The sequence below is a fragment of the Falco peregrinus genome, chromosome 2 (genome assembly GCF_023634155.1).
Source record: "Falco peregrinus isolate bFalPer1 chromosome 2, bFalPer1.pri, whole genome shotgun sequence".
Classification (NCBI taxonomy): Eukaryota; Metazoa; Chordata; class Aves; order Falconiformes; family Falconidae; genus Falco; species Falco peregrinus.
Window position 1 is genome coordinate 119640700 of NC_073722.1, and position 25302 is coordinate 119666001.

General features: G+C 48.4%; 2 protein-coding genes across 8 annotated transcripts; one reads left to right on the top strand and one right to left on the bottom strand.

Annotated features, from left to right (window-relative positions):
- Positions 1-111: 111 nt before the first annotated feature.
- Positions 112-4208, bottom strand: MRPS7 (mitochondrial ribosomal protein S7). The gene is made up of 5 exons (XM_055797068.1): positions 4090-4208; positions 3079-3270; positions 2685-2748; positions 1658-1825; positions 112-859 (listed from the first exon to the last, which is right to left on the bottom strand). Exons 1-5 carry the CDS (start codon positions 4143-4145, stop codon positions 638-640), a joined length of 702 nt encoding a protein of 233 aa, XP_055653043.1. The 5' UTR covers positions 4146-4208; the 3' UTR covers positions 112-637.
- A 9-nt stretch (positions 4209-4217) lies between these two features.
- On the top strand, positions 4218-25203 carry GGA3 (golgi associated, gamma adaptin ear containing, ARF binding protein 3). Of its 7 annotated transcripts, XM_055797061.1 has the most exons (19): positions 4325-4349; positions 5286-5334; positions 8111-8192; positions 9742-9826; positions 10586-10661; positions 11158-11256; positions 12056-12179; positions 13132-13235; positions 13772-13852; positions 15083-15220; positions 16253-16334; positions 16835-16951; positions 17946-18209; positions 18835-18902; positions 19305-19627; positions 20157-20422; positions 20605-20774; positions 21498-21608; positions 22819-25203. In XM_055797061.1, exons 3-19 carry the CDS (start codon positions 8153-8155, stop codon positions 22927-22929), a joined length of 2259 nt encoding a protein of 752 aa, XP_055653036.1. In that variant the 5' UTR covers positions 4325-4349; positions 5286-5334; positions 8111-8152; the 3' UTR covers positions 22930-25203. The 7 variants fall into 7 exon arrangements, with proteins under 7 accessions (XP_055653034.1, XP_055653037.1, XP_055653035.1 ...); XM_055797060.1 differs by lacking the exon at positions 5286-5334 and having other exon boundaries at positions 4253-4349; XM_055797059.1 differs by lacking the exons at positions 5286-5334; positions 8111-8192 and having other exon boundaries at positions 4218-4349.
- Positions 25204-25302: the final 99 nt, after the last annotated feature.

Genomic DNA, 25302 nt, shown 5'->3' on the forward strand with positions numbered 1-25302 from the left:
CTGCAATAGTAATTTTCTCCTCCGGTGTAGGGTGTCAGCGTGGCTTTACACAAGCGGGGTAGCTGGAGAGAGCAGTGTGAGGCTCGAGCAATGACTTGGAATTGAGAAACCTTCCCCATAAAACTGGTTTTATTTTTTTCCGTTAACATTCCCATCAAATCTGTGCCAATAGTGTTGCCGATGACCAGAACCAAAAATCAAAAAGGGCCTTTTATTGCCTTTTGTACCAATACTGCTAAGGCAGGTTATGGTGTGAAAAAAATTCCATCTCTGCTCTTAGCTGTGCAGCCAAAATCATTGCTGATTACAGGAGCAGAGACTTGCAAGTCCCCAGGAAATAGGTAAGTGGAGGATTATTTTGTACAGTGTTGCTGTAAGAAAAACATCTAAGGCTTGTCTTCACAGGGAAATGGTTATGAAATAACTAGAGCATCTGTACAGGGGTTGGTAACTCTTTCATATCCTCCCCTTCCCCCATCCACACAAGCACAAAGGAAATGAACCCTGTGGGCATCGGATGAGCTTTCCCTGGCTTAGTCCAGAAGCTGTCCACCTTTCCCGCTTCTCCCAGGCAGGCAGCCCTGGGGCTCCGCTCTCCAGGCCATGGGGCTGGTGGCACTGTGTCCCATGCCAGTCCCTACCACCAGCGGAAGTGGGCGTAAGCCCGGTTGGCCTCTGCCATCTTGTGCAGCACATGCTTCTTCTTGATGATGGGCCCTTCGTTGTTGAAGGCCTGGAGCAGTTCCTGGGAGAGCTTCTCAGGCATCAGCGTCCTCCGGTTCTTGTTCTCCCTGCACTCAGTGATTAACCACTTCATGGCCAGGAAGCGCTTCCGATTGTCCTTCAGAGGGACTGGGACCTGGGAAAGGTTTAAGCTGTAAGTTACCACACTGTGAGAGGGCAGCAACCTGCTCTTCTCCAGCAGTCACACAGGTCCAGCTGGACACGTACAGTTTTACATTGTGCTGCAACTCCAGTAAGACCAGCTCCTGACAGCTGTTTTGTGCCAATTCACCTCCTCTGTCCACAGAAACTGGCCATTGCTACCAAACAGAAATGCTCATCAGCCTTGGGTACTGCCAGCAGACACCGGCCTTTGTACAGACTTCTGGCCTGTTTGGGAACTGGATCCAGGCTGGTTTGTGCTAGCAGAGAAGGGAGATGCTCACCACTCCCTGCACTGAATGACAGAGAAATGCCTCCACATACCACTTCTCCATCAGGTCTGGAGTGTTGCAGAGCCCATACTTCAGAACAGGTTCTGCTCATGTTTTAAATATCACGCTGTGTCTAGTTGACCTTTTCTGCTACACTGAACTGCCCCAGGGCTTTGGGGCCTCTACGCAAGTAACATGACACGGCAGAGAGCACAGGACTGGTAGTCCAAGGGAAGCAAATTCTTTTGCTGCCTGTCACTGATCTCTGTCTCCTTGGACAACATTTGCTGCGTACTCCTTACCTAATTAAAGAAGCAGAGACTTCTGCTGCTGGGGAATGCTCACAGGCTGGGGTCCTGATCTTGGAGTTCCTAGGTGATGTTTTAATGCAAAGTGGCTCACTTTCTTGAGCTGAAGGGGTGGAAACCAGTTCATCTGCTTCCCTAGCTAATTCTCTCCCGACCAGATATGCTCCCAGCACACCCACCCACCCCTTTCACCTGGTAGGTTTTGCCTCCTTTTGTGATGCTGCTGAGCCCAATGATGGGCTGACAGTTTTTCAGAGCGTGGTGGAAGATGACATAAGGGTTGCATTCAATTGTTTCCTTCTCATCTTCTGGAGCTTTGTGGTACTTCTCCAGCTGCTTCCTCTTAATGGCCTCCAGGGTCTTGGGACAAAGACAAGGAGACACGTAGAGCAGATGGATTATCCCACTCCATGAAGTTACATCACTTTTACAAGCACCGCATTTTCACTTGAGCAGCTGGTTTTGTAGCCCTACAGGCCAGCTGGGAATTCTCTAACTCAAGTTTTACTTCGCCTTCTTCCAGCACTTCAGTCTTTTTATCAGACATTGCATTTGGGGTGAGGAGGCAGAGTATAACAAACCTGGGCCAGAAGCCAGGGAAGGGCAGGGACAACGTGGAGACAGGAACACAGGTCTGTGTACACTAAGCATCCTCCCCTGCAAAACCTGGACTGAAGAGCCCAGAGCCTGTGTGTTCTGTCACAAGGAATCGGCAGTTACTTGGGGAACATTTGGGCAACGTGTGTCCCCATTTCAAGGGTGGAACACACCAATGGGACCACCGGCTATTACCAGTTACTGTAGGTCAGAGCAGGGGTCAAAGCTGTGTCATGCAGGTGACACATCTGATAACATTGGCAAGTTATACAGGCATGAAAGAGAGCTGGAAGGAAGATCTTTTGAGAAAATTATGCTTTTAAGGGTATTCTCTCAGTTTATGCAGTATATAAGGTCCAAGAAATACCGAAGAGCAGAAAGAGAGTGTTCCCCATTAAGCTACCAGCCCCTGGTCTGTGAGCTGAATGAGCCTAGGGCTTGTACAAAACGTACATCTTATCAGATAAATAATGGTGAGAACAATACGTGTGCAGAGGGAAACACACTGGGACAACAGAGGCGACCTGAGTTCTGGTAATTCCTAATTCCAGTGGGCCTGACGTCCCAGCCTTCCATTTTGTATTGTTTTAACATAATAGTGAGAAGAAACATGAGTTCTCACCTGAGCCATGAGGCTTCTGGCCAGCACTTTATTTCCATCCTTCATCATCATATTAGTGAATTTACTGTAAACACAAAGCCAAATGCGATCTGATTTAAATTCTGATTTTATCACCCACTGAAATAAGTCCTCCCCCCCCCCCCGCCCCCCGGCTTTGTATTGTTCCCATGGTTAACTCTGGGTGCTGCTAGATCTGCTGTAATTATCTCTAATCACTGTCAGTCAACGGACTGGCTTTGTGGGAAAAGATTAACTTGGCATAAAGGGATTGTGCTGTAACAGAAGGCAATGTGCAGCACAGCAAGCAAAGGCTGAGGAGGACAGTGTGGTTCCCAAGCATTTTGGCTCTATGGGACCGAGCTCTAACAGCAGAGGAGACGCTGCTTTCTCTGACCTGATCATCGGGTCACTGAACACAGAGCTGGAGACATTGGGAGGAGCAGCTTTTATGGGTTTAACAGCTTTCTCCTCCAGTTTTTCCTTTTCCTCTTCAGACAGCTCCTCCTGAGGTTTCCGATAAAATTCCTTGTTCACTTCTGGCTCTAAGTAACTGGGGTTGTAGCGACTCCATCTCACCTGTGTCAACCTGCAAAGAGGAAGAAAAGGGGGGCTGCACGCTGATGTATGTGGTACGTTGTAGCGGGGACGTGGACAGATGCAGACGCATCTCAGAAGGTCACATCAGACTTGAGAGGCATCTCCACCTTCCTCTCCATCATTGCCTCTCCACTGCGGCAGAGCCAGGGGCACAAATTAACACCAAGGCCTGCAGTTTTGCCACAAAGCTCTCGTGCAGTCCCCAGGCCCACGAGCTGGATGGAATGGGAGTCGCAGCCCACAGCTCCAGGCCAGCAGTGCTGAGCGCACCATCCTGCCAGCCCCTGCCTGCACCCAGGGCCGCAGGGCTGTCACCCGCGGGTCCCGGCAGGGGGGTGGCTTGGACAAGCGCTGTTCTGTGTGGGGCCAGTACCTTCAACCAGAACGCTACTCGTTTCTTTGCAGCAAAAGGTGGTGGCTTGAAGAGAAGCAAGGGGATAGCGAGATCCCTGCGCCCCTCCGACGCGGCGGGTCAGCAGATACCCCCGTGAGGGGCGCCACGGGCCGGGACCCCCGAGCCCCGCGGACGGGACGGGCCCACCCGAACCCCGCGAACGGGTCGGGCCCCGAAGGGCCCCCGGCCGCCCCAAGCCCCGAGGAAAACCCCCTTGAGCGCCCCCCGAGCCTCGCGGACGGCCCCCGGCCCCGGCTACACAGACGCCCACGCGAGACCCCGGCAGTGTCACGCTCAGGCCTAGGAAGCACGTCAACCGTGTACGGCCCCGCCCGGCCCGGGGAGCGCCGCTTCGCTTGTCCGTGTGTCCGCGGGGGAAGCACACACCGCTCACGCCCCCCGCGGCCCGCTCACCAGGGCAGCCAGGCCCGCAACCGCCGGCCCAGTCCTGCCGCGCTGGGCGCCGCCATCTTCCCTCGGCGCGTGGGGCGGGCAGGGCCCGGAAGGGGCGGGGCCAATAGGGGGCGGGAGCCATAGGGGCGGGGCGGCCCGGAGGGGGCGGTCCCTGCCCCGGCACCGCCCCCCCGCTGGGCGCTCGCGCCGCCTGGGCGGGGCCTCGGGCCGGGCCGGCAACATGGCGGAGGCGGAAGGGGAGAGCCTGGAGTCGTGGCTGAGTGAGTAGCCCCGCGGCCTGCCCCGGCCCTCGGCGCGCTCCCCCGGGCCCCGCGGCCCCACAGCCCCCGCGGCCCCTCAGCCCCCGCGGCCGGGCTCCCTGGGCTGCCAGCGCCGCCCCCTTCGGCCCAGCCCCCCCCCGGCCCCTCCAGCCGGGCCCTTCCCCGCCGCCCCCCTCAGGCGGGTGCGCCTGGGCCCTCAGGGGCGGGGCGGGGCAGCGCCCCAGGGCCGGGCCCCCGCAGCAGGGACCCCCACGGGGATGCGCCCCCGGGGGGAAGGGGCTGGGGCCTGGCCCTGACCGGCGGCCCGGCCCCCCGGGCGGGGAGGCGCGGAGCGGCGGCGGCGGGGGGCTCAGCGGCAGGGCCCGTTGGTCGATGCGTTTGCGGGGGGGTGGGGAACGGGGGGGGCTGTAGCACGCCCTGCTGGGCCCCTGCGAGGCTCCTGGGGCTTCTGCCCTCACGGCGAGCGGCTGGCCCTGCTGGCTCCTCGCTTGGGTTTTGTTAGCCGGCGTGCAGCCGTAGTGCTGTCGGTGAGGCTCAGAACTGTAGGGATTTCCCAAAGAAATTGTATTAACGCGTTACACAACCGTGCTGGCCAAGCAGCCAGGTTCTGCATTGTGCCCAGCTGCAGCTTCAGCTGCAGGAGTTACGGGTGGCCATTCCCTACAGGCTGAAACGTCGAAAAATTCTGCATCGAGTTATTTTTTAGCACAGAATCTGAAATGTCGGAGATGGGGGCAACCCCACGTGGCTTGTTCATCCCCAACCCTTGCTGGGTGCCCCCTCGTTGGGTGTCTGTTCTGCCCCCAAGTCACCGCCGATGGGGCTGTGGGCTGTGCAGGCAGGGATCCCGAGCTGCTGCTGGTGAGGATCAGGGGGTGATTCTTGAATGAATCAGTTGTAACAGTAATTGGTTTTCATATATTCCATGCACAGGAGCTGCTGCTGCTGCTGTCCTTGGGAGGCTATCCTGCGCATCGCCAGCTTGGTGCCTAGATTTTCCTCTTTTTTTTAATAGTTAATTGATTACAGCAGGGAGCGAAGTTCCTAAATAGTCAGGTGTTAGGCAAAGAGCAGGTGATGGTCATTACCCTAAATACCTCAGGGTATAAAACCTTTTACCCTTTTGGAGTTATCCTTCCATATCTTTCTTGGTATTTTTATATAAAATTCAGACACATACGTGGTACCATCATTTGTTATAGGAGTTACTGGCTAAATGATGTTTTCAGCTTGCTCTTCTCATTTTAGATCAGTCCCTTCTGTTCCTTTTACCGTTCTTGCTCCTCCTCTGAACTCCCACAGTTTGTCAATATCTTTTATTGTAGCCAGTGAGACACATGAACAAACACCCACATCCCTTCCTTTTAATCTTTCTCTGAGGAGAACTGACTCACCAAGTTAGGTTTGTGTGTGAAAGTATCTCTAGTAGGAAGGATATTTTAAGTTGTATAGCCTGGAAAGCTTCCTGACTTTGTTGGGGGGGGGGGGGGCTATTTTTCAATTGTGGAAGTTAAGAGAGAAGTTATGTCTCCTTGGCCAAGCAGTAGGATATTCTGCGCTGGAGAACGTACGCTAAAAGGTAGCGTTGCAGAGGCCTTACTCACTGTAAGAAATATTGCAGTGAGCCTGATTGCAGTGGTGTACGCATTTTTCATGGCTTGAGTGTTGCGCTCTCGTTTAAGAGGATGCATTTATGCCAGGTCACTGCTACAGTGATTTGTGCTGGTGTGATTATATCGCTCCTCCCATGGTAGGGGAGCGGGGAGCATTAAGTGTACGTAAATTACCGGAGGAGTCATGCAGACCAGGGCGGCAGGGTGCAAAGGCTGGTGCATCTGAGTGCTTTCACCAGGCCTCCCGAGTGGTTTTTTTTCTTGTAACCATCACAAAGCTGTGCTGTGTCTAATGCTAACCTTGAGGGTGTGCACCTGCTGTGCCCTTACTAAAAGGGAAGGGCCAGAACTGCTCAGCAGCACAGCCAACTTCCCAGTCACAGGAAGACGAAACATTCCTGATTGCCAATGATTCTTTTTCTGTAGCAGTGGTACGCAGCCTTCCAGGCTGCCCTGGCTCTGTCATCAGGTGGAGTCATAGACCCATGAAGTAACATCATCCTCGTGTCCTAATACTGCAGCAAGGTCTGCACTTCAGCCAGTGATGATCTAGCATCTTCATGTCTTCTGCCTCGTTTCAGGCAGCTGGGGGGAGAGAAGGCGATCCTTTCTGTTCTCTCCTTGCCGGCAGGCTCTGCTGCACTTAGCTGAAACAGAAGAGGAGGTCAGAAAATAGCGTCAGTTGTACAAACACAGCTGGATCCTTTGACTTTAGCACTGCCTTTTCTACCGCATCCAAAAGGAAGCTTATTGTATCCCACTCGTGTCAGGCTTAGGCAATGTCCAGCTATGTAAGAGATGCAGACGGGTAAAAGATGATTGTCTTCATCTCTTTTTCCCTTGTATTGTCATGGGTCAGCATTCTCCTTTTCCTCCGGGGATACAAACAGAATCTGACTGTTAGACTCATGCTTGGGCTGGGGATTCCCGATTCATATGCTAAGCCTGACGTAGTGAAACTCTTTGTTGGGATGGCTTTTGTCTCATTTCAGTAGAGAAAATATGAGCATTCATTACCAGTCAATTAATGCTCTGTGGTTCTCTGCATTCCAGTGTCGTTTCTCTATAGAGAAAATAGGCACCTTTGTTTCATATCTAATGATGCATCTGAATGTTGGCTCATTAGCATGTCAGGTCTAGCAGCAACTGAGGGCTGGATGTCTCTGATGCTTAGGTCAGGTCTGAAGCAACTTTATACATCCTAAGCGTAGTGGTGTCCGAAAGCGAAGGCAGATGTGGTGGCGGAACTGGGGTAGTGCTGAGACTTCCCAGGTTGCTAATTCAGATTCACTTGGTTGCCAATGTGAAATGGGATTTTCAGGATGGGACCTGGTGGGAAGTGTCTCTGAAAGTAAACTTTACAACCGGTACCCAACGGGCCTTTGTTGGCAGTTTCAACAGAGAGACAAGGATTTGATATTCCAGAGCACCAACTCTCTATACAGAGGGAAACCTTTCATATAAAGGTTTAAATGTATTTAGAAGGCAGTGCAGAGGAGCCGCCTGCCCACATTTTACACATTCTACATAGAAACAGAGGATTTTGAGTTATGCCTTGTCAGATGTGAGGGATGTCCTGAAAAGGTTAAGCAAGGGAATGTAGCTCAGCTGGGATGCTGTGTTCGTATGGCTGTACCGAGGCTGGCAGTAAGTATCCATATGCACCATTGTGTTGTGTCATGCGAACACATCGATCTCCAGAGCCAGGGCAGGACTTCTGGTCAAGCTTATTAACTTTTGTGAACTCGGGTTTCACGTGGAGATTTTAGGAATGTCAGAAATAGGGAGTTTCTTCATGTGGAACCTAACTTCCCTTCAGTAATCTCTCTCTCCTTCTAAGAATTTACGATTTTTATGCGAGAGCTTTTGGTGCAAAGACTTAGATGGGTCTGAACTCAATCTGAGAGTCTGAAATAATCCAATGTCATTCCAAGAAATCTGTGGAGGTGTTTGGAACAGCTTTAAAATTAACACTTGGAGTATGGAAACAGTTAAATTTTCCTGTTTGTACCACATCTTTCTCCTAATTTCAGGATGTGCAACCAACAGAGTTCATTTGGTTGAGTATCCTTACTTGTTTGTACTCTTCCTGTACTTATTAAATAAATCTCATTTACTCCAGCCAAGAACTGTATTTTTTTCATCTAGGCCTGCAGAGCAGCAGAGGTGCTTTGGAGCACCGAACCACGCATGATGCCATTTGACTTGCATGAAAAGACTTTCAGTTGTTGTAAGTCCATGGTTTCACGGTGCTTCCAGGGTATTCAGCAGTTGTGAGTGTGGTAATAAGGTTTAAGTGCCACATATGTTTTGAACAGTTGCTTGGTTCTGCAGCAGCTGCGATTTAAACTAAGCCTCCCTTGAATCTCTGGAGTTCAAAAAATAGCTTGGTAGCTTAGCTAGTACAACAAGATGTGATCCTACAGTTAGTCCTCCCTGGCTGCTGCCTTTTGCTTATCTAGGCTCCCATGAAAGTCAGCAGCGGGCGCAGAGATCCGCCTCTGCGGAATATTTCACAGATGCAATCCATGGAACAATTTACAAAATTGCTTTACAACTACCCTTCCATGAGGAGGAAAATATGAGCAAACCTTGCAGGACTGCCACAGCAGGAGGACTAAGGTGCACTGTGAAAGTGAGGTTTCAGAGTAGATGTTTGACAGCTGTTTTTATCTGCCTGTGGAAAGTTAAGAGAGTATGTTTTAATGATGATAAAAAATGACGCTGTGTAATGTAGCATGTGTTGATTTCATTGTGCTTCCCTCTGTGATAAGAGTGCAGGGATGTGTGCTGGTTTTTTTCCTGTCCTTCATCCCCTGCTTTATACTGTCTGGCTAAGCAATATTTTCTTTTCTGTATCTCTTTCCATTGTATTAAAATTTTGAGGAAGGCTTCTTAAATGCCAGCCCTGAAATATATAGCTACAGTGCGTTGTTTCTTCCCTTACAAGAAAGAAAAATCATGATGTTTGTCATCTTGGCTGGAAAATTAGGTTAAAGCAGGAGTGTTGTCTACCGTAAATTCAGTGCTCCATCAGAGTTAAATAGAATACATGGAGAAGATGCATTTGTAACGAAAAAAGATGCTGATAGCCTCACTGTTCTGCAATCAGTACAATAAGCAAGGTCCTGGTACACAAGGGAAGATCCTTCAGGAGCCTGAAATAGCCCAGTCAGTAAAGCATTGATCTCTCAGTTTGAACGTACAGGATTTGAATGCCTGATCAGGTACAGGCTGTGGTGTTCATTACTTGAAAGAGCAACTCAATGTATACTAATAAATTTCAGTTCATAATTCCTAGGAGAAATGCTAAGGCATCTAACAAATCACCTGGCACTCTAAAAACAAGTGTTAATGCTAAGTGACTTGTATTAAATATCTGATGTTCCAGCTCTTCTACAAAACTTCCAGGGAATACAAAAATAAATTGCCTGTGTAGCAAGTGTGAGGGTTTAGCCTTTAAGGAGTTTAATGTTACAGCTAAATAGAAAGAGGGAGAGGGAAACTGTGAGCTCAAATATTTTATCTTGTACTCTCATGTAGAGTATGGAAATAGCATGTTTCTAAGCACTTGAGATTTGGTGCCTGTTTCTTTGGAAAGCAGTGATTCTTGCTGGATATTTTAGATGTCTCGACTTGGACACACCCTTTCCCCAAACCAGACGTACCTTTTTTTATAGTTGGCAATGGATGTCAAATGCTTTTCTCTAAGAAATTCATGACCTTTTATATTGTCTCTTCTGCTTGATTGGTAATATGTTCTCTTTCCCTTGCCAAAGATAAAGCCACTAACCCATCTAACAGGCAAGAAGACTGGGAATACATCATTGGATTCTGTGACCAGATCAACAAAGAACTCGAAGGGTGGGTGTCCCAAACTGCTCTACACTTAATAAATTAACATTCACAGTTTAAAATATATCATTTGATCATCAAGCTTTCATGCTTTCTTTTATATGTATATACTGATATCGCAAGGAAGATCTGGCTACAAAAGAAGCAAAAAGCTGTGAAGTGTGGTTTCTCTTCTGCGAAAGGCAGCATGACTTATACACAGGCTGAGCACTAGGAAAATGGGAATTCTGAGTCTGTCTCTAATGTGACCTTCTGCGGCTGCAGGGTTCTCATCTAGCCAAAGTCATTCTGTTTGCCGCTCTGTAAAATGGGGTTATAACTCTTAGTGTCTAGATGTGGCTTCACATTTTTCAAATCTTTCCAAGGCCTAACTGAGGAAACCTCCTGGGTCACAGCATTCCTGTGAGCTAAGGAAGAAGTGTTTTCTTCTGGAAAAAGGAAACTAGTGCAAGAGAAATGAAGTGATTTCCTAGTCTGGGGACTGTACTGGGAGTTGTTCAGCTCCTCCTAAGGAGGAATCTGGAATTGCTGGCTCGGACTACCAGCCCTCGCTTTCTTTCATGTGTGCAAACATCCAGGCTTACACAGATGATCTGAACATTTCTTGTTAGCCTTTGCACACTGATGGAAAGCTAAAGAGTACTAAGTGGCATTTCCTTTTAATTATGTAAAAGGTATGTCTCACTTAAACGGCAGAATGTGTGAAAGTCTGAAATCCTTCAGCGCGTTCACCTGCTTTGTTTGTAATGGGGATCCGCTTTGTTTCAGGCCACAGATAGCTGTGAGACTCCTGGCTCATAAAATCCAGTCGCCACAGGAATGGGAAGCAGTCCAAGCCTTGACAGTAGGTAGTCCTTACCCTTCCTCTTAAATCCAGTTATCTATCATTTTATGTCATCTGTGTGGAGTCTGAGGGGGGCACGGTGCATGTCAGTGGGGTTAGCTGGGGCTGGTTCTGGGCTGAATGCTTCAATTCCCCTGTGCTGGGAGGGAATACGGTTACCTAACCGAAGTGTCCAGGTTGCTCATTAGCCACGGAGCAGTCAGAAATAACTGGTTTAGTTTTAGCTGCTTTTGTTTCTGTTCAGGCAGGATTGGTGGTCATTGTTACGAGACCTAATGGGGAGATGACTTAAGAGCCATATAGACATGGCTGGGGGTGGGAGACCAGCCTGCCTTCATGTGTCACCCCTAAAGTTCAGAGATTCGTGCCTGATTTGCAGAGCACATCTCGCTGATGTGTGTCCGTCAGTTCCCCTATGAGCAGAACGCAGTGATGCTGTTATTGTAGGGTTTTGGTGTTCATTTCAGCCTCCCCTGTTTTTGTTACTTGAATGCAGGTGCTAGAAGCTTGTATGAAGAATTGTGGGAGAAGATTTCATAATGAAGTAGGGAAGTTTCGCTTTTTAAACGAGTTAATAAAAGTTGTGTCTCCAAAGGTTAGTCCCTGAGCCTTATGGCTCTGTTTACTTTTTGTTTGGCCTCTTGTAAGCTACAGGCAACATCCAAAATGTTTGCAGTGCTCTATCTGGCTCATTGCATTGATTGGTCTATATTGAAGAGCCTTCGTTAGCTAAGTTTTGGGGGTTTTTTTAGTGCTCTGCTTACTGTTTTTCTCAGTAAGTTGTGCTTATTTCCCATCATTATATAGTCTGCACAGTTCTAATCCTTCCTGTAACTCAATGGCTTCTAAAACTTGGGCTGTGTTGGTTTTTTTTTAAAAACCAAACTCCAGTGTCAGTGCAGCGAGGTGTGATGCAGAGGTTAAAACAAGAGACTTGGCAACATACCACAGAGTTCTAGTCCTCACTCTGCTGCCAGTTGCTGTGTGAAGAGTGCCTGGCGAAGTCCCTCAGCATTCATGATCAGTTTAATGTGGTGAAAAATAGACAGAGGCACCCCATGGCATGATTGATGCAGCAAAGTACTCCCAGATTCTTTCCCATAAAACAGGGGAGGGTGTGGTTATCTGTATTGCTGTAATTTTTAAATAGCAAAATCCTGAAACCAACAGAGTAGCTGCTTTTTCTTTTGCTGAAGATGATCACAAAACTCTTCGCTGTTACTTCAAATATATTAGAGGAGCGTTTTTTCCTCTGTATAAGATGTATCGTAGATCATCATGGAGCTTGGCTTATACACTTTTTGCATCACTTCCATTCTCTGGGTTAGGACATTATTTTTAAAAGGAAATGAAGAATTTGGAGAATTTACATCTTTTTTTTTTTCTACTCTTAGTACCTGGGAGACCGAGTTTCAGAGAAGGTGAAGACCAAAGTCATTGAATTGCTGTATAGCTGGACGGTGGCATTGCCAGAGGAATCCAAAATCAAGGATGCCTACTACATGCTGAAGCGACAAGGTAGGAAGTCAGCTGCCCATTCATGCATTCTCTCCAGCCTGTGCTTTAAGCAGGAGTGTCATAAAAAGTACAGCTACTAATTGCGTGGGGTCAAGGCAAGCTCTGAGGGGGGTAGAACAAGGGAGAAATTCCATGAAAAGCTTCTCATTATTTTTAAATGCCTTGGGCTGGGTTGAGTTGGCTTTTTTAACTAGATCAGTTAAACACCTTGCAAACTTTTGTTCTAGTTTGCAGGGCCTTTTTTGAGTTTTTCTGGAACTAGTTATTAAATTATTTGAACAGGTCTAATTTAAAGTGAAGTAAGAGCCTCTGTGTAGCCTTTTGTGTTCTTTTCACTAGAGCACTTTACAATTGTACCTTTAGTTCAACTGATACACATTTTTTTGTGTAGGCACAGTGAAAAAAGCTCAGCTGAGAAGCATGCGGCTTCAACATATGAAAAATTGGAAAGCTCTTGAGGTAGAGCACAGATCTAAGGATTTCACAAATGGAACAAGCAGGGAGCTTAGCTCTTCCCCCACTCATGGTTAGGAATCTGCTCATCACCATTTTGCATTGCTGTCTGCTTTCCTGCTCAGCTCGTTTACACAAACAGTCGTCGTGCCCTTGAGTTTGCACAAAGCTGGGTTATCTGGGACTTCACTTGGTGGTTCAACAGCTAAAGTGAAAGGGGGAAAGACAAATAGTGGAGAGCTATTGATTATACCGAACAATTAGAGGAGCAATATGGACATGGCAACACATTGCTGGTGTTTGGGCCTTTACCAAAGAAAACTTCCTTTGTTTTTGCAGCTAGCATGCCCAGTGGTTTTGCTCCTGTATTGTTCATGGGAACAGTGTCAATGGACAGGCTGACCGCGTGTTCGCTTTGATCGCAGCTTGTGAATAGTGGGGTGCACTGCTTGGTATGACTGCATGTGCGAGCCCACATGGGTTCCCTTTCTGCTTTCAGGAATCGTTATGTTTGATCCTGTGATACCTGCAGACAGAACCCTGATTCCTTCGCCACCCCCTCGTCCCAAAAACCCTGTGTTTGATGATGAGGAGAAATCCAAGGTACAGTGAAGACTCGTATCGTAATCATGAACGAAAAGTGATTATTCAGTGCACATTTAGAATAAGGATGTAAAATGTACTCATTTGGCTTTTATTTTTGTGGTGGTGGTGTGTACTTCCACAGAACTCATTGCTTTGTCCACCTAACCTAACCTGAAGTTCCAGTTAAGGTCTTGTCTGTATTACCATTATGAGATTATTCCTGCTTAAAGTGCCATCCTGCTGCAGTAGGAGAAGGCACAGAACGTTTCACACACAGGACCAAAACCAATGTATAGGAGGAATAAATATCTAGTGTCAGAAGTCGCTGAGATTTCACAGTATATGTCCTGTGTGGAAGCAAGACTGTAGCAACTCACACAAAATAATAAACCATAAATGACTCCTGCTGAAATCCCTGTAACTATGCAAGCAGCGTCAGCTTTGTAATAATGGGCTGTGTCTCTTTTCCCCTGAACTGTGCACTTAGATTCCTTTTGCTGCTTCCCTTTGCCAAAGGGTCTTTGTTTCCTGAATGTCCTCTTCTCGTCTTACAGCTTCTAGCCAAACTGCTGAAAAGCAAAAACCCAGATGATTTGCAAGAGGCCAACAAGCTTATAAAATCCATGGTAAAAGAGGTAAGAAATTCCTGTAGGATTGGTTCCAGTCAGCGGTTTGTTTTCCAGGTTTTAAGCAGTTTGACTTCAAAACAGGTGATGAGCTTTGGGATCGTGTGAATGTCAGAACCTGGGTTTTTCAGGCTCTGGGAGCATTGTGTTAGTACATTCCTTAGTTAAGTTGAGGGGACTGAATGAGGCTGACTGTCAGGGACATCCAGCTTTTTATTATTTTTAAAACCTCTAACAGTGCTAACTTGCAGCTAGTCCCCGTGGTTACCAGCATCAAGGGGGCACTACCTGATGACTTAATAGGGCTCTGTGTGATGTGAATGTGTTGTGATTTTGACTCTGGCGCACAGCTGGGAGATGTTTGTATCACAAAAACATCTGCAGTTGGTGTCTCTGGTGGAGGACAGGGCAAGAAAGGGCAAGGATTGAATGTCCCTTGTAATTAAATACATTCTCATCACTCAAGATGGTATTTCATGTCAGGGTTTGGTGGAAGCATCGCAGTACCACCCCTAGATACTGAGGACTGAGTCATTGGACTGGGCCTTCTCACAAGCATGCTTCATGGAAACACCTTCCTGTTTGTAGAGCGGTGGCGCATCCACCCATGGCAGTCATTAGAAATTCTGGAGTCCAGGAAATGACTCACTGTGATTCTGGCAAAATAAAGGATAGCTCTAGACTGAAGAGGATGTATAGGTTACTGAAATGTTTCCATCCAGGCTTCTCTTGTCCCCAAGGCAGGCTCTCCTACATCTTTAGTTGGAATCTCAAATCAGAGCTGGGTGGAGATTTTCTACCAGAGGGTGCTGCTTGTTCCTAGTAAATGGTTTGCTTCAAACACATCTTTTTCGTAAAATGGCATCAAATGACCAAACAAAACCACCACCACCACCCCCCGCAAAAACAGCCCACCAAATATTCTGAAAAGATCAAAAAGGAACTTGTGGGAACTTTTCTAGTTTTAGTGGTATCGTTATACATTGAAGTCTATTTAATGAGACTTTTTGGAAATACAGGGGTTTTGTCATTTCAGAGTGGTGGTGAAAAGATACTGAAATAAGCAAAGCTTCACATGAATGGAGAGGCTTTTTGTTATTGTGTTGGGGTTTTTTTTTCCTAGCTTAACCTTAAATAGATGATGCTTGACAAGATTTACAGATAGTACCTGCTGTTGTGGTACCCTGTGGACCTTTACAAGGAAACTCACTTTTTGTGTCTGTGTTTTACACCCTGAAGGATGAGGCTCGGATTCAAAAAGTGACAAAACGCATGCACACGCTGGAGGAAGTAAATAACAATGTGAAGCTGCTGAATGAGATGTTGGTTCATTACAGCAAAGAGGACTCATCAGAGGCCGATAGGGAGCTCATGAAGGTGGGTCTGAGCTGCTCCTTCCCAGAAATCCTGGAGTCAGTCCGTTCTTCTTACAGGTTTGAGTTTTGCAGAGAATTACAAACAGTGCAGTCAAAGGGAGAGCAATGGTGAGAAACAAGAGCAGTTGTTGGAAACAGCAGGAAAGAAAATAACCATGTTTTTAATGCCTTTCCCTAAAGGACTCAGTGGGTAATAGCTCAGTTTTGCACATGCTTGAAGTGAGGTCCAGCTGTTCTCCAAAGATGCAGTGTGGCAGAATCAAGAAGCTGCAGTTTGTTAATTCTTGCTCCTATTAAGACACGCAGATTGCAGATCATAACTGTCCCTTACGGCGCTGTGGATGGATAAACTAAAGGCTGAGTGGGGCAGAAAATACGTTCTCCCCCTTCAAAGAAAGAGCTTTAGCTAGTGTTATAAGGTTGGGAGAACACCAAGAAGATAAAAATCAAAACAGCCAGCAGGGGTGGTTGGATGGGCCCAGGGCCTTGGAAGAGTTGCACCTTATTTAATTTTAAAAGATAAAATGACTCATTTTTATCACAGCAAGTGCCTGAAACAGTGGTAAGAAGCTTAAAAACTGGTTTGCTTCTATGAAACCTTTCTTTCTTGCCACCTTTTTTCTGGGTGGTTGCAGACTCTCCGAGCAGTAGTTACAGCACAATTGAAGTGTAATTGTTGGAGCGCAATTACACTCTTCCTCAGGCTTTTAGGGACTACTGCGACACACAGAACGAACATCTCTTGAACTAGAGCTGGCCCTAAGTGCTGATGCGAGGGAGGACTGAGAGAGGTGTGTTGAAAATGCAGGTTGTGTTTCGACCCCCCGGCTAATGTAATGCTTCACAGCTCTCTTGATGGAGCAGGGACAGGGGATTTTGGTTGTCCAGCCGCGCTGGCACGTCCAGCACAGGGGGACTGGGTTCTCTATTCTGGGCCTTCCAGCGCGTGCCTGGGGAGTCATTCTGTGCTGACTGGTATCGCTAACAGTGGCGTCTGGCTGACGAAACCCTTTGTCTTAATCTCCCTTCCTAGGAGCTCTATGAAAGGTGTGAAACCAAAAGACGGACGTTATTCAAGCTGGCCAGTGAGACGGAGGATAATGACAGCAGTTTGGGTAAACTAAGCGACGCTTCTCCTTTTTTAATTTTAATTTTTTAATTGCTTTTGTGACCTGTGACTGTGCAAGGGTTCAGCAAGGGAACGGCTGCTGTAAAGACACCTCCTCACCGTGGATGCACTTTGCTTTGAGCAAGCAGATAAAAGAACATCCTTGCCTCTCCCCTATGCTTATCATTGAAATTCTTGGACTTGACAGTATAGTTGGTGGTTAGGGAGGCTGGGGGCAATAATGGGGGACAGCTGCTGCTTTGGAAAGGGAAGGGAGTTGCTGTGGGGAGCAAAGCCTTGGACTTATTTTTTTCATTGTTACTGGAACACGCATGGACCTAGAAGGTCAGGGTATTGCTTAGGGAAGCACGACAAAGAGAGAGTAATGGAGCTCATAGGCAAATAATTATGTTTTTTCTTGCTGATTATTTAGTTGATAACTGAGTACTCTCAGCAGTAGTGGGAACAAAGTGACTAAGAAGTCATTTTTGTCTCTCTTGCATGTAGGGGATATTCTGCAGGCCAGTGACAATTTATCCCGTGTGATAAATTCCTATAAAAAAATAATAGAGGGGCAAGTGATCAATGGTGAAGTGGATCTCCCTGTGATGTCTGTAGTGGAAGGTGAGTTCCTGGGAAGCCAACTGTTTAATTTTTGAATCCTGTAATTCCAAGTCTTTTGGATAGAGTTTCCTGTTAATGGTGGTAAAGTTAGACTGTTGGTGGTGCTTGGGGCCAACAGTTTGTGAATCAGAGGGGCACAAGACAGCTCCTAAGCAGTGGATAAAGAATTCTGGACATGTGCAACAGTGCTGCAGCTTTGCATTTTCCATAGCTTGTTGCATATTATTGAAACCTTTGATAACATCAGTAGCAAACCTGCATCTGAATGCTTGTATGGGAAGTTCCCATACATTTTCCTCTCCACATTTGTCCTGTTCCTTAATGTGACATGTAAGAAGAATATGATTTTATCCAAAGGACAAGAGCAGGAGAGTGGGAGCCAGGCCCGGGGTCCTGTTGCTGACTGCCAGCAGTTCCATTTGTGAATTTAGGCCAGTTGCCCACTTCACACTTCAGCTTCACCACTGAAAACTCTGGACGTGTGTGTGGCAGAATTACCATTTGGGAGTCACTTAAACATTTCTATATGGAGAGCAGTAGAGGAATGCGTAATGCTGCCTGACAGCATCTTACTGGGGCAAGGCTGTCCTAAATGTGAAGACGGAGACAGTATGAATTTTCCTCAGCTCTCTAACTCTCTGGTAGCCCATTTATTGTAATTCTGTAGGATCTCCCAAAGCCTCATCTGAGCTCAAAATATTTTGAGAATATTAAGAATTGTGCTATTTGAAGCACTGGAGAAGGAGCAGTGGTTGGAGCAGGCATTGCTTTCCATATAGAAACGTCCCAATATCTGGGTTAATTTAAGTAGCTTGTGGACAGCAAAGGGTTAGTTGGAAAGCATGTGGGCTTCCTCTGTGCAGAGAGCCGTAGGCTGTGATTCAGTGAGGATCTGTGTTATCTGAACCATCTCTGATAATTTCTTTTGTACACCAGGTTTGCCGTGAGCTTTTTGCCTTCTTTCCTAGTAGTGCTCTTATCCTGTCTGCTGCAGGGAGTAACTCCACAAGTAATCTCAACACCCTCATTGACCTTGCTGGACTGGACGTCACCAGCACCCCGCCACCTCCAATGGCACCCACCACCCTGACGCCAGCCCCCCCAGCAGCCCCAGCAGAAATCCCCATCCTCCCGCCTCCTCCCCAGACACTGGCACAGTTGCGGAGCGGTTCCTCCAGCCAAGTGGAAGCCGCACCGGCTCAGCAGAGCAGCGCAGCCAACTCCCTCTCCTTGCTGGATGAGGAGCTTCTGTGCTTAGGTGAGACACTGAGGGGCCTGGAAAAGGGCTACTCAATCCACGCCTGACAAAGGCTGCTTTCTTCCTGCAGCGTGGGTGTGAGGGCTGGCTGTGCGTGTGGCATGCCTGAAAGGAGCAGGAGATGCTTTTGGTTTCTAGAGAGGTTCAGGGCACGCTCCTTTGCATCATCCTGGATGGATGACGGGTCAGTGAGTCAGTACTGGAAAAACTCTGATCTTCCCAGAGCGGGCTGCGAGGGAAATAGCTGTTGAGTGTAATTGCAGTCTGAGCTCTGCGGGTGCTCGGACGTGCAAGCTGCAGTTCGGTACAAATTTCACTCCTGACTTTGTGGCTGTGCTGAAGAACGAGGTGCCTTAGGGGGGTTGCGTACAGGAGCCTGCAGAACGCCTGCCTTTCAGAAGACACTGCAAATCAGGAAGGGCTGGAAGAGCTGTGTGCCGGGGATGACTGTCAGCTACTGGTGCTGTCGCTTTTTTCGTCATCTCAGACTTGCAGCACATTTCATCAGGTTCTTGGGCTCTGGCAGAGCTGAATCAAGTAGTTTGAGGGCTGTGAAAATACTACCAAGGGACGACACCTAACTCATGTTCTCCTCCAGTCACTTACTTACTGTTTTGCTTTTCAGGCCTGAATGACCCAGCACCTGCAGCGGTGAAGGAGACCTCAGAAAACAACCAGTGGAGCATGTTTGAGGTACAGAGGAGGGTCTCGGGGGAAGGGGAGGGAGGGGTTGTCACTGTGGGAGGTCTCCGGACACACTCTGTCACCTTGGAGAAACGTGATCACACATACAGGCAGAGGGGCAGCTGTTCCTGAGGGGAAGGCTGGCTTAGCCCTAAAATCTGGGATAGCTGTGTCTAAACAGAGTAGATATCCCTGAACCTGGCTTTCTCAGTTTCCCGTCTGTCCGCCATGATGTTAGCACTTCCTTTGCTTAAATTACAGATCAGATGTAGTCCTGACATAGGCCACAGACTTTGCTGCTTGCCACCCAGCACCTGTTTTTGCGGTAAATCTCTCTCCCTCTGTAACAGTGCCATCTCTACAACAGGGAGTAGCAGCTGAGGTAGAGCATCTACTTGTCCTGTCTTTCAGAATGACCAGCTGGACCTGGATTTCTTTAATCCGAAGATGGTGACTGTTGCTTGCAACTCTGCAGGGAACCCTCTTCTCCATCACACATCACAGACCACGTGTGGAACATCAGTGACGCTGCCCTCTGCTTTCACAGCCTCTCAAGCTGCTCCCAGCATCCCAGCACCAAACTCAGCACCATTTGTATTCTCTGCTGGACCGGCTGCCCCTGCGGGGCCTCCTAAGGCTATTCCAGCTGCTCCTGGGTACTTCGGCTCCTCTGTGGGGAGCAATATGTCACATAAGATGGACGCATTGGGACAACTCCTTGAAGAAGCCAAAGGGTAACCAAAAGCCGTGGATTTTGGTTTGTCTCTGCAGTTAGGAAGCCAGGCTCGCTGCAGCGTCAGGTTCAGAGGCAGACTTCCCACTCTCTGGTTTGGTAGAAATGTGCGATTGAGGTTTTTCCTTCTCGGAGGGTTTCAGTTTACAAACTAATGCAAGGGTCCCACCTCCGTGAGGGAAAGGCAGGCACTGCTAGGTAGAGCACAACAGCTGTGCTGTTGCCCGATACAAATGTGTGATGTAAATTTGAAGAGGCTGCTAAGGTACAGAAGCTGTTGCCCATCTTGGCCTTGCCCACCCTTGCCAAGGTGGGGCTCTGCTTTCTTCGCGACTTACCGAAGGGATGCCTAACCCCGCCACCGCGTCCCTTGCAGCTCCCCTCCTACCGTGAGACTGTGCTGAGTCGCAGGCTCCAGCTGGCTCTGGGCCGCTGCTTTGTCCTGGCGATGTGCTGTTATCTCCGGGTTTGTGGTGGAATGCCTGCTTTGCTTCCAGCTCAGTTTCCCATGTTTTTTCTGTGTCTTGCAGGACTGCCACCCAAGGCATGGCGACACCTTCAGTGTTCCCTGGGGTTACTCTGCCAACCGCTGGCACCCCTGCCCCGTTAATAGCACCTGCAGGGCTGCCTGCCGCTGCCTCCGGAGCCCCTCCAATGCCTTTCCCAAGCAGCTGCCCTGCTGGCTCAGGAAGTCCTCTCTTCCAGCCGACATCATTCCAGCAGCAAGGCAGTCCCCTGAAAGCACCTGAAATTTCTTTGGCCAATGTCCATGTTCCCTTGGAGTCCATTAAACCCAGTAAGTATCTCAGGTTGTTCACCTCTCTGAACATTTTTTAAAAGCAAAGCATCTTCACAAAGCTTATGAAGTAGAGAGAAAAGATGGGATGTCCCAGCCAAACAGTCCGATTGCCTAATGCTGCTACAGATTTGTCTTCTGCAGCATAAACCTGCAGTCCTCTTCCCTCCTCTCTGTGGCAGGCAGTGCCCTCCCGGTGACAGCCTATGACAAGAACGGCTTCCGGATCCTCTTGCACTTTGCCAGGGAGTGCCCGCCGGGAAGGTCGGATGTGCTGGTTGTGGTAGTCTCCATGCTGAACACAGCACCGCTCCCTGTGAAGAACATCGTGCTGCAGGCTGCTGTGCCAAAGGTAGGGATGCATGGCTCAGACCCACGGCGACACGGAACTGTGTGTGGGAGGGCCTGGGTGTGAGCTCAGGGGCTGGGGACAGCCTGGTTCCACCCTGCTATAGGCTGTGCTCTGCCTCTTTCCAAAACATAAAGGTGGTTGCCAGAGGCAGAAAACACTGGATGGGTAAGTCAGGACCCGCAGGTAGTTAGTGTTCTGTTTTTCTTGCTATCTAAGATCAATCCCGCTGTCTCTGTTCATGAAGGTGGCTCAGACAGCACGACGACAGGACTGTTACATGGGTAGAGCCACCCTCGAGGTCTTTAGAATCAGAATTTCTAACAGCTGTCCTAAATCTGACAATACGTTCCATTCTAGCCTTCTACACTTGGGTAATTCTGGATGGCCAGCTCTGCGTTCTGAAAACTGGCCCAGGCTCAGCTCCGATCTGCCTACTGTCATGAAATGTGTTTGCATTAAAACCTCTGACACAAGAGTGCTCTGATAGAAGGTGCTGTTGGCGTGCACCCGACCAGTATTTTCTCTCTGAGCTGACTTGTCAGTCTGCCTGTTCCTATCGTGTTGCACAAGCTGGGCTGGCTCTTGTTTCCTCATCCTCTCATTGTGGATTGATTCTCTTCAGTTTCTGCGTGTGCTGTTATCTCCCCAGCCTATGCATGCATCTGTCATTGTCCCCGAGGGAGGAGATAATCCCTGAGGTTCCACTTTCTTTTTCGTTTGCAGTCCATGAAAGTGAAGTTACAGCCACCCTCTGGCACAGAGCTGTCTCCATTCAATCCCATCCAGCCGCCTGCTGCCATCACCCAAGTCATGCTTCTGGCAAATCCTGCGAAGGTGAGGGGGGCAGCGGGATTTGTCCTGTCCTTGTCAGGAAAGTTTGATGTAAGATGAATTCTGCAGGGGGGTTGGACCAAACACCAAACATCTGAGCAGGTATAGCTGTTTGTTCCTAACTTGCCCTCCAGAGGTGGTCACTGCCCGGTGTTTCAGTTCGGGGCTAGAGGGAGTTTTCCCAGACTGTCAGGGGAGGCTTTTCCCAGACTGTCAGCAAGGAGAAAGGTCTGAGAAGGACCCGTACATTTCTCCCAGCAAAAGGATAAACGTCATATAAGGCTTAGCCTTAAAGGGCAGCAGTCAGAGCTGTAGCAGAAGTTTGACTCCCTTGTTGCACTGGAAGTGGCTGGCTTTGGTGATAATTAGGTTGATCTCGAATTAGCTGGTGCTGTAGAAATACTTTTGCTGCGTTGAGGCTGTAGCCTGACAGGCCTGAACCAGCAGACAAGTTTCAGACCATGCCTGTTCCATTATCCGTGGAGGATGTACTTGTGACCACTGAAACAACATGGTTAACACTTTCATTTCTACTGATGCTGCTGGGAGCATCTGAGTAGATGTTTTCCCTTGCTGTAGTTACTCATTTAAGTAGCCTGCTCCATAAAAGCTGTGTGTTGAAGTAGTTTCTAATTATTTGACAAATCTAGATGTTAGTACTTAAGAATCAGAGCAAAAGGGTCCTTAAAGCATCAGTGGAAAGCTTTGAGGTCCAAAAGGAAAAACCTCTGAGGGGTTTGGTGGATTGTTGGAAAATGTGTGAGGTATGTGGAGATTCCCTTACAGAAGGACTGGTTCCATCTCCTGCTTTCTGTTTTACTAGGAATTTTGCAGAGCAGGAACTGTTTTATCTTCCTCCGAGTGATGAGGAAATGTAATTTTGAAAATGTTGAGCTATTCCAGCAGCATTCTTCAGGCTCACTGGAGAGCAGCTGAGCAGTGGGTGCTGCCCACTTGGGTGCAAACCGCTATCGCAGGTTATTCCTGCCTTTCTCCTGCTGTTCCGTGCTAAGCAATAAAGCTTTGGTGGTGTAAAAACTGAGGTAAAGAACTCAGGTTTGCTAAATAGCTGAACGACTCCATGAAATTCACCTTGGCCCTTTTCCCCCTCCTATGTGCAGCAGAATCTTTTGGGGGTTTTTTTGTGAAACGTTTTGTTGGGGAGCAGCTGGGGCTGTTCTCATGTTGCTCTCGGGTTTTGTCTTTCCTGCAGGAGAAAGTGAGGCTGAGGTACCGACTGACCTTCACACTGGGAGACCAGCCCAGCACAGAGGTGGGCGAAGTGGATCAGTTTCCCCCGGTAGAGCAGTGGGGGAATCTATGACCTTAGGACACTGCCAGAGACTCTGTGACAGGACCAGGGAAGGATCCCGCAGGACTGGAATGGATGTGACGTGGGGAGGGACACACATGCTATCCACTGGTGATGTTCAGCTTTGTTTACATGTCCTGACCACTCTGCTTGTAGCTTTAGTCCAGAATGTTTTTGCCCCGCATTGAAGGGGTCCTGGAACATTGATGCCAAGCATGAACTGAACGGCAGCCAGTACCAGGCAGCGCTGGCTGCTTTTATCTCGACCTCTGGGTGAATCTGGTTCTATCTTCCACTCTATTAAACTTGAAGTTATTGTAATTTGAGGGGAGACCTGTCAGCAGAAGGGGATTTAGTTGGCTTGTTCCTGTACCTGCTGTCCAGAGATACCTACAGGCTGGTGGGGTAATGATGCCACCGTGAGCTTCCTCAGTGCAGAGCCCTTACACATGCCCTCCCTCGGACTTGTACCTCCTCAGTGCCAGACTGGATCTGCTAAGCATGTTGAGCAATAACGCTGGCTCCGTGAGGGAATGCAGATTTTTTTTTTTTACACTGAAATGGCACTTGGCTCCCTCCCTCCCCCTCCGCTGCTCCATTCCCAGCAGCCGATGTAAGCAGACCCTGTGTTGTGCGCCGCCGCTGTAGCCTCAGTTGTTATATTTATTTTATACTGCGAGCTGCCTCCCTGTTGGATCCCTTTTGGGCAGCTGGGGCTGCGTTTTGTATGCAGATGGTTACACCGGTTATTTTTCTGTCTTCGTGGCATTCCATAGTGTGGGGAAAAGAGGAGGTAAATGGGACCGGAAGGAGCGGTCAGTATTGGTGGAGGACAGCACTTGGAGTGCAGAAATGTCTTTACAATCACTAATCAGGTGCAGTGACTGAATCCAGGGACGAGAGATGCCTTTCGTGTCCCCCCATGCAGGCAGTATTATTATTGTAGTTGAATACTGTGTTTTATTGAGATTAGTACAATGACATACAAGATGTAAATAATAGAGCTATAGGATATCTAAATAGAAACAGTGAAGGGAAGGAAGGCTCCACTGGGCTGTGACAATGCATGTGCTGGGTTTAATGCCCTGTTTCATTTGTTCCCTCTATTAAAGTGGCAAAGTGCAATTGTCCCCGCAAGGAGGAAGGCGGTTTTGCTGGACATCAGTGTTCTGCGCTAACGGCGGGCAGCAGACAGACCCCTCTAGCTACAGTCTCACAGCAACTAGGTGTAAATCACCAAAACTTGATTCCAGCAGTCCCTTCCACCTCCCTCTGGATTTCCAATCTCGAGCAGTGCCTCAGCTAGCTTTGAGACAGGCTGTTTTAAATGAATGGTTTTTCTAACGCCCCTTGACAAAAGCACAGATCAGGCGGGTCCTTGGGCACTAAGCTCAGCACCTCTCGCAGCGCTGCCGAGCAGCAGCTCTCACCTCGAACTCTGAGTGGGAGCAGTCGGCTAAAGCACTGGGAAAATCAGCACACAGGAGGAGATCCCTGCCTGTTGTGGGAAAACTCCCGAGCAGAATGTGCTGCTGGAAGTAACGGCTGCTGTAAACCCCGTTATTGCAAATGCAGCTTGGAGTTATTTGTAGTTGAATTTTCTTTATGTTGCAAAGTAAAAATCACTAGAGGTGGAAAACTCAGCAGATCCGAAGGCCTGAGGTCCTGATCAGAGGAGGCACCAGGCAGCTGTAGAAGCCCCTGAAGGTGGAATCAAAGCTCGGCCAAGGAACTTGCTGTAAATGCCTGGTCTGAAGCTCATGAAGACCCCAGCCTTGTCAGCTCCCCGATGCAGGAGGCAGGTGAGAGGGATGGGTGCGTTGTTCGGACCCTTACAGGAGTTTTAAATTGATGGACTAGGCTAGGGGACGAGGAGAGATTTCTTTCTGCCTCAGACATGTTCTTGCCAGCACTTTAGACACAGTAGGCATGGGGGTCGTGCCTAGGTCAGGGTCGTGTGTCCTGAGGAAGCAGGTTTCACTGCTTTAGATGCCTACGCGTGAATCTCACTGTGACTTTGAGGAAGTCAGAAGAGCACAAGTGCTTTCTGCAGAATGGCTTTGTTCTCAGCGTTAACGGCAGTGCGCTGCCCGTGCTGTACAGCCAAATGGAAAGATGCCGTAGTCTTGCTGCGTGGAAATGGCGTTGTTAAAAGCTTTGGAAATTAAACTATGAATGTTCCTTGTCTGTAGGGTGAGGTTCCTGCTTCATACCGAACAGCCGTAACTGTATATACATCTCAAATGCGTTTGTTCTGCTGCATGTTAAATAAATTGTTTTCCCTACTTTGCTCTGTGGATAGCTAATGACTACTGACTGCTTGTGGAGCACAGTGCTGCTTCTGGAAATCCTAAAACTCGCTCCGTCCCATCGAAGACCATCCAA

Bases quoted from the DNA above. Each gene is read 5' to 3' on its own strand.
- MRPS7 (XM_055797068.1), bottom strand. From the start codon at position 4,145: ATGGCGGCGCCCAGCGCGGCAGGACTGGGCCGGCGGTTGCGGGCCTGG. The intron at 1,826-2,684 runs GTGAGAACTCAT...CTTTGTCCCAAG, and splicing joins CCAGAAGCCTCATGGCTCAG to ACCCTGGAGGCCATTAAGAG. The intron at 860-1,657 runs GTGAAAGGGGTG...AACCTTTCCCAG, and splicing joins AAGGAGGCAAAACCTACCAG to GTCCCAGTCCCTCTGAAGGA.
- GGA3 (XM_055797059.1), top strand. From the start codon at position 4,310: ATGGCGGAGGCGGAAGGGGAGAGCCTGGAGTCGTGGCTGA. The intron at 10,662-11,157 runs GTAGGTAGTCCT...ACTTGAATGCAG, and splicing joins AAGCAGTCCAAGCCTTGACA to GTGCTAGAAGCTTGTATGAA. The intron at 21,609-22,818 runs GTGAGGGGGGCA...TCTTTCCTGCAG, and splicing joins TTCTGGCAAATCCTGCGAAG to GAGAAAGTGAGGCTGAGGTA.